This window comes from Microchirus variegatus, assembly GCF_963457635.1.
Source record: "Microchirus variegatus genome assembly, chromosome: 1".
Classification (NCBI taxonomy): Eukaryota; Metazoa; Chordata; class Actinopteri; order Pleuronectiformes; family Soleidae; genus Microchirus; species Microchirus variegatus.
Window position 1 is genome coordinate 37,534,318 of NC_139802.1, and position 10,197 is coordinate 37,544,514.

Here is a 10,197-nt window from a genome sequence, read left to right on the forward strand (position 1 = left end):
GTTCGGTACTTGTTTGTGCTTCAGTTCTCCTGCAACAAAGACATAAAAGGTGAAGAGTTTCTTATGATTGGGATCATTCACTTCATCCGCTCGCGTCCAGTCACGTACCTGTCGAGACAAACTGAAGCTTTCTTTTGACACGTTGCATTGGAGTCTTGGCCTGCACAGGCGCTCTCTCCTGTAAGCATGGTTTAATTCATATTTGATTACTCGAATCTTTCAGTTGACGTGGACAGTGAGTTAACAACGTGTCTCTGAGCTCTTTTTTTTTCTGGTTTGTATGCAATTGTACCTTCTTGCATTTCTCAGGCAGGTATCTCCTGCTGAACATCTGGCTTCTCTCCTCTGTGGTAAGAGCTATGCAAGGTCTGATGGTAATGCCAGGGTCAATGGCACTGGACAAAGACCTGGGCGAGCAAGAGCAGGACATGCATCAGACCGGTAATTAATCGACAACACTTACAATCCAATCACTACAACGTCCGTTTCCAACTTCCAAGTGCTACTATGGAGCGAATTATGAACGAAGAAGGCCCACTTGTTGTTTGGATCACACTCTTTATTACACAGATGCACTTAAAAGACACAGCAAAAGGTTTTGTATTTGAAAGAGAATAATGAAAAAGAAATTCTTACAAAATATGTACAAATCCTGGCAATGCACAGCATGTTCAGTAACTTTTTTTATTTTGACAAAGTAAATAAATAGCCTTTTTTTTCTTTTTTTTTTTTTACACATTTGAAATTCATGAAACTTTCGTGTGACAAAACATCAAATTCAGCAAAAACAGACAGACACAGTTATGTGGCTTTTGAGGAAAAACAAACAAAACAAAAAAAAAAACCTCAAAGTCGCAGAAGAATTAAAGTCCAATACTGTTAAAGTGGCTTTCATCGACGACTGAGAGTCAACTACGCATCTATGACTTTTTAAATCCTCACATTAAACTAAGGGCACTGTGTCTGAAACACAAAAGCTTGGGTAAGTGTAAAACATCTCCGCAGTATTTAAGACATGACGCGTGTTCCATCGCTTTTGCTGCGAAAAGGTTTTACGACATTAAAGGGGCCGATGGTCTGTTGTTTTAAAAAGCGGAAAACACCCAACATTGCCTCCTTATGTACATAGAAAAATGTAGAAATCCACCGAATTCCCATTCAGAGCTTCAACAATCTGACTCGACGAGACAAAGGACGAAAATCAAGAGATATGTTTTTCCAAGTCAGAGCTGCTGAATATACAGAGAGACTCGATTATGCTGGAGTAGAGCAGAGAGGTGTAAAGCACAGAAGACAGACAGACTAGGGCCGGGTATTGAACTTCAATTATATTGCGTTACTGACCACAACTACTCTGTATCACCGATTTTGAGAAATATGTGGTCTTTCAATATCAAATTTAGTGAATCTCATCAGCATCAGTGAGCCAATAAGCATGCAGCATGCTGTTTGACCAAGATGTTACAGTGCTCATGAAGCGAAAGTGTGCGTCTGTGTAGTGTTTTCAGCGGCTGGTGATTGTTTAGTGAAAAAAAGAGATGTCGCGCAGATCTAAAGTAACACGATTCATTTAATTTAACACTTGATAGTGCGCAGAATAAACGTGAGAGCAGAAAGATGTTCCGTCTTTGACCGCAAGCAGACAGTTGGGTCACTAAAAACTAAGGCTAACACAGATGAATGCTGGGAACTAATGGCACACAAAGAAAACCAGTCTGGATATAGTTTAAGTTGTCAGTGGCTTCTTTTCAAGTTTGGTTCTACGGAGTCAGAACCTTTGATCGATATAGGTATTTAGGTCAGTGCTTTAACTGGTCAACTCACTTATTTTCTTTGAATTGAATAATGGGTGACAAAGGAGGACATCTTTAAATGGATCTGTGTCCAGTTAAAAAACCCATACAAATTAAGCTTTGCATCATACCATGATATAGAAAAGCAGCAGATCCTCACATAGTCACATAGCTTCTTTCCAACCATATCAGTAATGGTACCAAACTCTGTGAAAATGGACTAGACACCTACAACTATTTATCTTTTTTTTTTGCTTTTGTTGACATACCCCTGAATAAGTTGTAAAAAACATATTTTTACTTTTGCACATGAACTGGTCTTTTTAACATCATGTAAGACTCTGGGTCAATTTTTTCCCCCACATAAAATATCAAAGACGGTAAGGATGGAAATGTTTTCAGAGTATTCCGAGTGTGGATATAAGCACAACTCCTGCAGACTGCCCTTCTGCAAACATGTCAGTGTATTGCTTTTTAAAAAGGTAGTGATATGGATTTACTTCAGGCCCCAAATAAGTTTTCATGATGGTGCATTATGTTGCATAACAGAATTAATTTACAAACACAATAAAAAACTGACTGTTTTGTATAATGAAACATTCCCTTAAGAGTATATAAATGAATGGGCTTAATTGTAACCTTCCATATATTTGTAAGCAGGGCACAATGAGAAAATGTCACTTGTACAAAAAGTTGGATAATGATGCTATGGAATATAGTGATCACGTGTTAGGGAATACTTACAATGTGGAAAAGCCCTGCTTCTTCTCTGGGTTTCTTCTGCTGCCTGACTCATCGTCTGCCTCATCTACAAGTTCTTCCTCTTTTCTTTCTAGCTGTACTTCTTCGTCACCTATCTTCTCGCCTTCTTTCTTAGTTCCAATGATCAAGTCCCCTCTCTCTTTGCCCTGGTTTCTTTCCCTGCTTCGAACCTGGACGTGGTTGGTCCTATCGGATTCCAGTTCGACAAACACACTCTTGTCCTTAGATATGTGCACCATGCTCTTCGTCTCTCCCTCTATAGGTAAAGGTAAAGGTGACCTGTGATCAGGCTGCATGCTCCTTGAAAAAGACATTCTTGGTTGCTGCCTGGAGGAGCATAAAGGATTCTTTACAGGGGGTCGATGTGTGGTATTTACAGTCTTCTCTGTGGACCAGGGGAACGGTGGTCCGCTGGTCCTTGAAGAGGACCAAGCGGCAACCGGAGTCTGTGAATTGAGGTGAATGCCCCTGCTCTGATGTGGCAGAGTTGCTGGTGCAGTCTCGTTGATTTTAGATGAGGTGATTTGGAATGGTAGTCGACTGAGAGTCTTGGTGTCGGTAATGGGGAGCCCCAGGCTCCGGCGCCATTTAATCGACTCGGAACAAGAACGAGCGACGCTGGCGCTCGGATCTGGTTGAACTCTCTCCATTTGTGAGGGCACATCTTGGCTGTCCCCTCTCTGCATGCCAGATGTCTTTTGCTCAGTTCTCGCAGCACCTGCTCCATCTGCTGGCTCCAAAGGACTGGGGCTGCAGGTCTGGACTAAGGACAAATGTGATCTAGTGTCAACGATAGAGATGTCTGGTACCAAACTGTGTGGCGTTGGCAGAGGTGGGCAAATTAATAATTGTCCAGAGACAGAGGGTGAGATATTTCTTCTTGGAATTTCAGCCAGCTGATTTTCCTCTTTAATGCGGTCATCTCGTGGTGGACTGCAAACCACAGCAGTACCATTCCTGGACACATCTCCATCTTTGCTTTTCTCTGCTGTTGAAACTTTGGCCTTTTCAGCCAGAAACCTCCTGATCTCTAGCTCAATGCTATCGTCGCTGTCGACTGAACTACTATCTTCCTTTAGCTGAAGAGCGGTCTGAGGGTTTTGCCGCAACATGGAGTCCTGTCCTTCAGTCCCTTTTAATACCTCACTTTCACCTTCATGAATATCATGCCCTTTACTTTCATCAGTTTGTTTATGTTGAGAAATGCTCTTTTTACTTGATACAGTCTTGGCTTGCATTTCATCCTTTATCTTTTGGACATTTTTCAAAGCACTAGGTTTGGATACAGGATCAGGCTTTAGCATTTTTGTCTGCGAAGCATTTCTTAGCAGTTGTTCTTCATCTTTGAGGCACTTTCTTGAATTCCGCTTAAATTCTCTCGTCTTTTTCTTAGTCTTCTTTTTTGTTTTGAGCAGGTCTTTGATAGCAGTGTCCAGGTCTTCATCACTGTCAAGCGAGCTGCTTTTATCTCCACTTTGCTCCGTCTTCTGTAATCCAGGTTTGCTGGAAAATGCCAGTGTACTCGCATCCTTTCTGTTACCAGGTAAATATTTGAGTGCCGCTTCTTTAACATCGTGATGGATCCCTGACATGTGAGAATTGCTGCGGTTTTCCTCGATGTTTTTTCTTCTCTGTGTCAGTGACATTCTTGAAAGTTTCTTTTGGGTTGCGACTTGCTTTGCTTTTACCTTCTCTGGTTCAACTGTACTTTGAGGCCCTTGCACCACGTTGGAGGAGGGTGGCTGTTTAAGCATTTGTGCCTTCTGCTCAAGAAACTTCCTGATTTCTTGCTCAATGCCATCTTCACTGTCAATTGAGCTGTCACCACTTCCTTCATTAGGGCAAGAGTGAGCCACTGCAGATTGCCTGGAAGCTTCGGCAGGGGCACAACTGCTAAGCTCGACACTGTGATGGAAGACCTCAGGCATTACAGTTTTCGAAATGTCCAATATTGCCTCAGCACACATAAGCTCAGCAGATGTATTAACCTTTGCGGGAGCAGGTGTAGGCTGATCCTGAAGACCGTCTACTTTAAATGAAAGTAATCCATTTCCTTTACCTTTCTGGCTCACTGAAAGCAAATTCTTGGGTATGAAAGCAGATGGAGGAGGAACAGGTTTCACTTCCTTCTCTGCTCTGGTCTTTTTCTTCTTCAGTTTAAATTTCTTCACACTTTCAATGCTTGTACTTCCAACATCATGCATAAATGACCTACTACACGGATTGCTTTTGTGGATGAATGGTTTCTTCTCCTTAAGTTGCTCAAGCTGGTAGTGGCGAATAGCTTCTTCAATTCCGTCATCACTTGTGGTTGTGGAATCAGACTCCTCTTTGATTGCACGTGGAATGAAAGCGTCTGTTCTGTTCTGCTGCTCCTGTTTCTCTAACTGATATCGTTGAATTGCCTCCTCGATACCATCATCGCTACTGGAATCATCTGAGTCGTCCTCCTGCTCCACCTTCACTGTGACCGGGCACTTCACTTTGTTGGCCATGCCGATTGTTTTAGATGGGTTTATCGTCTGCTCTTTTGGAAAGACAGAAATGTTGGTCATAGTACCTTTATCATGAGCCAAATTTCTTAAGTTGTCATTAAGGGAGGCCTTGTTCTTTAAATAATTTTTGATAGGCATAGCAGCTGGTACAGATGGGGTTTCAGCTTTTACACATTTCAGATAGGGGTAGCTTGCAATCAAAAAGGCATTGCTGTCAGAGTTCTGCTTTGAAATATCTGGAATGGGTGTATTTTTCCTCTGAATTTTTGATGAATGGAGCAATGTGGAGCATGGTTCCGCTTTGCGTTTGTGATCACCCTTTGCTTTCAGATACTCTGCTATCGCCTCCTCAATTCCTTTGTCCACCGAATCATCACTGTCAGAGTCACTGCTCTCAAGGTTGATTGGGGAGGAAACATTTTCCTGCTGGGTTGTATTGGGACCCTTAGTTTTGGATTTGGCTCCTTCATAGGACCCCATTGCAACCTTGCAGACTTGGGGATGACCGTCTTGCCCTGGTAGCACATTTTCCTCGATCTCGTCGCCCATCTCGAGTGAGGACTGGGTGGTTCTAAGGCTCTCTATGATCATCTGGACCTTATCTGAGATAGGCGTACCAACGGTGGACAACTCGGTGTCGGAGTCATTGAAGCACTGAAGGCTATAGCCTCCAGGTGGGCCACATGTTCTCCACTCTGTTTGCCTCACTGCGACAGGCGGTACGTTCATCAAGTACATTCTAGTGTCGGAGGGTGAGTTCCTCGACCACTGGAGTGCAGCTGCCTCCGATCCCAATCACATCGTTCAGTCTATGAAGAAAAGTAGAAAAAAGGCCAGAAAAATCAAACTACAATAAACATGTGAAACCCTTTGTTTTCCATATTTCCATATGTCACATTATTCAAGTGATGACATATCAAAAATCTGTTGAGTTATATTTGTTACACTGTTGTTCCCAACATTTAGCTGGTCTTTCTATGTAAAAATAACCATACCGGTTTCTGTTGAGCTACAGTTCTCTGAAACAGCGTTGTTTTGTTTTTATGTCGGTCAAATTGTGCGATCACTGGCATCTGGACTGGAAAGATGTGATGTCATAAAATAGGTTGTATGTAATGTTCAAGCCTGTATTGAATAAACCTTTTTCCACAGCAGTTTTAAGAGCGTCAACACCAAATTGTCAATTGAGTGACACAACTTCATGCAATATGAAGTATATGTTTTGTCATATTTATTTTGAGGGGCACCCACAATTTGATTCAACAATCGGGTGTAAGACGTTTTCAGCCACCTCTCATTCTCTCTTAAATATGACTGATGACATTTTCTTATTTTTATTGTCCCTCATGTCCAGCAGAATGACCAAAACTGACAAGAGATGGCACTTATTTAGAATTTACAGTAGACAAACAACTGCATATGAGGCAGAAGAGATACATACTCAGTGCTCTGCTGCCATCTAGGGGCAGAATTTTACTTGACCTGCAGTAGTCAGTGTAGCCTTAAATGGAAAGGTACGCCATGATTTTGGGGTACTGTCCAAGCAGTTTAGGGGTATGCTTGTCAGTGTTTATTGTATTCAAAGTAAAAGCCTTTTGATTGCTTGTTTTTCCAAATCTCACGCACCTGTTTGGACACAGTCTTTATTAAAAACCTTGAAAATAATCAGATGGACACATATGATTCATCAGTTACCAAAACTGGCCAGCACAGCTGAGGAACATTACAAGTTCGATTGGCTGCATTGATGCTGTGTTTTTTTTTTTTTTTATGAAATCAGTGATGGAAACAATCCTGTGCAGCAAATGTTCAAGGACAAGAATTTTATTATATACTGATCTAACAATGATGACTTCAGAAAAGTCAAAATAACCCATTATTTAAAAAAGTTTATACCATTTAAAAATGCTTCTAGGCCTAGTAAATGTGCAGAGGTCAATTTAAAGCCCTCCCAATTTAATGTGGTGCATTCTGAAAAAAAGGAGCAATAATTAAATTACTGCAAAAATAATTGTACCAAAAATGAACCTGGGACCGGTATGGCCTGAGGGCAGTTGTCCAATTTGCCCACTTAGTAACCTAGCCTCCCGTTTGCCTTATGCTGTGACTGGGATGTAAAATATTCTACGACAGCAAAAAATATTAATAACTTAAGTGTATTTCCAACAAAATACATTAAATAGTGATTATAATAGTACATATCCATGTACTCCAGGACTGATTTGTTGTGTACATTGGTTATGTTTTGATAGTAGCTTTGAAGTAGTTTTTCTGGCAGAGATTTGCCTCTAAACATAGTTTACAACCTAATAATTATTATTTATAAAGAGTCAAGGTGAGCATAATAATCACAGTTGTCATTTTGATCCAATCTCACTTAAATGACTGTTTAGCTGGGTAAATAAATCATTTTGTGCCAAGGGGCTCCATTAACACCCACCAAACACTTAATCAATTTCAGTCACATTTTTTTAACCGAGTATATCAAGTATGGCAGAAACATTTTGGGTCACTGATGTGTGCAAATTCAATAATTAAGTCCTCAAATTAGTCCTCCAAATGAACACTGGTGAGACTATAGGACTAAGACCTGGAATTACAGATAGCAGTGGCAAATGCTTTAATATCTGGGTATACTTCTTCAGACTAAACAGCATAAAATTATCTTGTCTTCTCTAAGTGCTCTTTAACCCCTACATAAATTATTTCTCATTCACATTTAATGCGGGCAATGGACACTGTTTAAGCTCTTCCTAACTAGTGTTGACGCACAACTTTGACTGTGCGGTGTAATACAATACAGAATAAACAGTGGACGTTGACAGATCATGACCCGGCTGTGCCATAGGATGTTCAATCACTGGCGTGGGAAAGAAGATGCATGTTTTATGTAGGTAGAGATGCAATATGAAATAGTTTAACACACTGTAAAGCAAGGCTATTCAACTTAAGGCCCGGGGGCCAGGACCGGCCCTTCAAGCAATTTGGACCGGCCCCATTAACCCATAAATAATGAAAGTATTATTAGAAAGCCAATAAAACCGTAGCTTTGCCTATTTCTGGCACTTTGTGTCCCTTTTGGCAATTACTAGTACAGCTGTAATTGTAGGCAGGCTATGTCCCAGAATATTTTGCACTAAGAGCCAACTGTAGCGGTACCTGTGTATTGTTGGTACTGTAACTTTTATTTTTTGCACTAAGAGCCAACTGTAGCAATTGTACATGAATATTATTGGTATTATTGGTTACTTATATTTCTGCAAAAATAGCCTATTGTGGCCATTGCACCATAATGTTGTTTGTATTGTTACCATTAATTTTGTAAGAGCCAATTGTGACCGTTATACCCAAATATTGGTGATACTGTAACTGTAACCTTTTTGCACTATACGCAAATTGTATTGTACCTGAATGTTGGTGGTTTTGTTACTTACCTTTTTTGCACAAAACTAACTAAATCATTTATAAACAGTTTGCATCTGTTGGTATCGGTTTACTGTACATGCAAAACAAAATAGTAGTACAGGGGTTGACCGGCCCACTGGCTAGACAGCCTTTCCGAAGAGCTGTTAGCTGAATATCCCTGCTGTAAAGCAAAGGTCTTGTTATGGAAAAAACTAATATTGTAATTATTTTGACATAAACTGCATCAACTGTCATTTTCACACACATTTAAATAACAGGATTGTGTTACAAAAAACACTGATGCAAACAATGCATACTTTTAAGTGCATATGCTTGTATCTTGGCAAGCCTAGGCATTATTTTCAAGTCACTTGGATGATAATTATTTGCTACTAGAAATCCACCGCGATCCTTGTGCTTTTTACTCGCCACGATATTATCGTATATTGTCCCACCCTACCGACCCCAGGATGTAAAGCCACCCCCTCCCTGACGCTGCCAAACGGCTGCAGCTTTACACCGAGAGTCAACATCTCCGATAACAACTGTAAAGCTTCTTCATTGACGACCACAACCTGCTTTAACGGAAGAACACAAAACCAGGACGGGCCACCACACAGGCGCCCCGCTGAAAAATGCCGTAAAGCACATAAACCACGAAACCTAGCCAAAAAGGTAGCCTAACCGTAGCCGTATGCCAACTTTCTTTGACACATCGTGTGTATGAAGAAAGTTTTTACAGCCATGCCAACATTAATGGGCAGTTTTTGTTTCTGTATTACACAACAGGATTGTGTGGCTGCGTGCTTCTCGCTCCGGAGCGTTTTCCTCGTTGCACCAAATCCCGGCTGTCCCCGTAACCCCCTAGCGGCACAGGCTGAGCCGATACCCGGCTTGCAGTGCTAGGAGACTCCGCAGAGCGACCATGTTTCTCGTCAACGGCCACGGTTGTAAAAAAAAACACCACAATATTCAGTCGATAACGCCACTAAACCCTATTACAACGTCAGTTAACACATTTAGTGAAACAAGAAGGTACATTATTCATGACAAATGAACGAGAAGACGTGAAACGTCCGAGGGTTTAATGTTGCTAGTCGGTGACTTGAAAGACACTAGCGGGCCTCCCGGCTGCTGCAACCCCGGCATTTTCTCCGGCGAAGAAAGCCTTTGTATTGGGCCACAGCTTCCACATTAGCCTCGGTTACATTTTCACACAGATACAGCCACAAGACCCAGCGCTGCGCAAGTTTAACTCACCTGGATATGAGACACAGAAAGGGCGCTACGACAGTAGATGTGTTCATCCCCGTCTGGGTAGAAGATATTCGGAAAGCCGTCGAGGAGACGCGTCGGTGACCGTCGCCTGCTCACACGCACCACTGCCTGCAGCTCTCGCCGTCGAGTCCCCCCTCCACTCGGCTCCGACTACCGGGCGTACAAGCTTCCGAGTTCAGCCAAGCCTTTCAAATATGGCACCGGCTTTTATCTTTATGCACTTACGTACTCTTTCTTTTATATTATTCTGATTCCAAAACACACTCATGTTGACTTGTGCACGCTGAACTTACAAACAGACTTTTTTCCTGTGATAGTTTAGTGTGCGCCAATCCTTTAAAGACAGTGAAACGCCTTATTATTGTATAAGTTTTAGCCAATCGCACAGCAGTTGGATGATTTTTGGCAACTTTCTCTTTCAACACTCGTGTATCCAACACAATATTGCACTTATCCAACTATTT

General features: G+C 41.6%; 1 protein-coding gene across 1 annotated transcript; it reads right to left on the bottom strand.

The window, feature by feature from the left end:
* Positions 1-2,037: 2,037 nt before the first annotated feature.
* Positions 2,038-9,793, bottom strand: ppp1r26 (protein phosphatase 1, regulatory subunit 26). Its single transcript, XM_083886052.1, has 2 exons — positions 9,716-9,793; positions 2,038-5,859 (listed from the first exon to the last, which is right to left on the bottom strand). The coding sequence occupies exon 2, from the start codon at positions 5,786-5,788 to the stop codon at positions 2,534-2,536; it is 3,255 nt and encodes a 1,084-aa protein (XP_083742178.1). The 5' UTR covers positions 5,789-5,859; positions 9,716-9,793; the 3' UTR covers positions 2,038-2,533.
* Between the last annotated feature and the right edge of the window lie 404 nt (positions 9,794-10,197).

Bases quoted from the DNA above. Each gene is read 5' to 3' on its own strand.
- ppp1r26 (XM_083886052.1), bottom strand. From the start codon at position 5,788: ATGTACTTGATGAACGTACCGCCTGTCGCAGTGAGGCAAACAGAGTGG.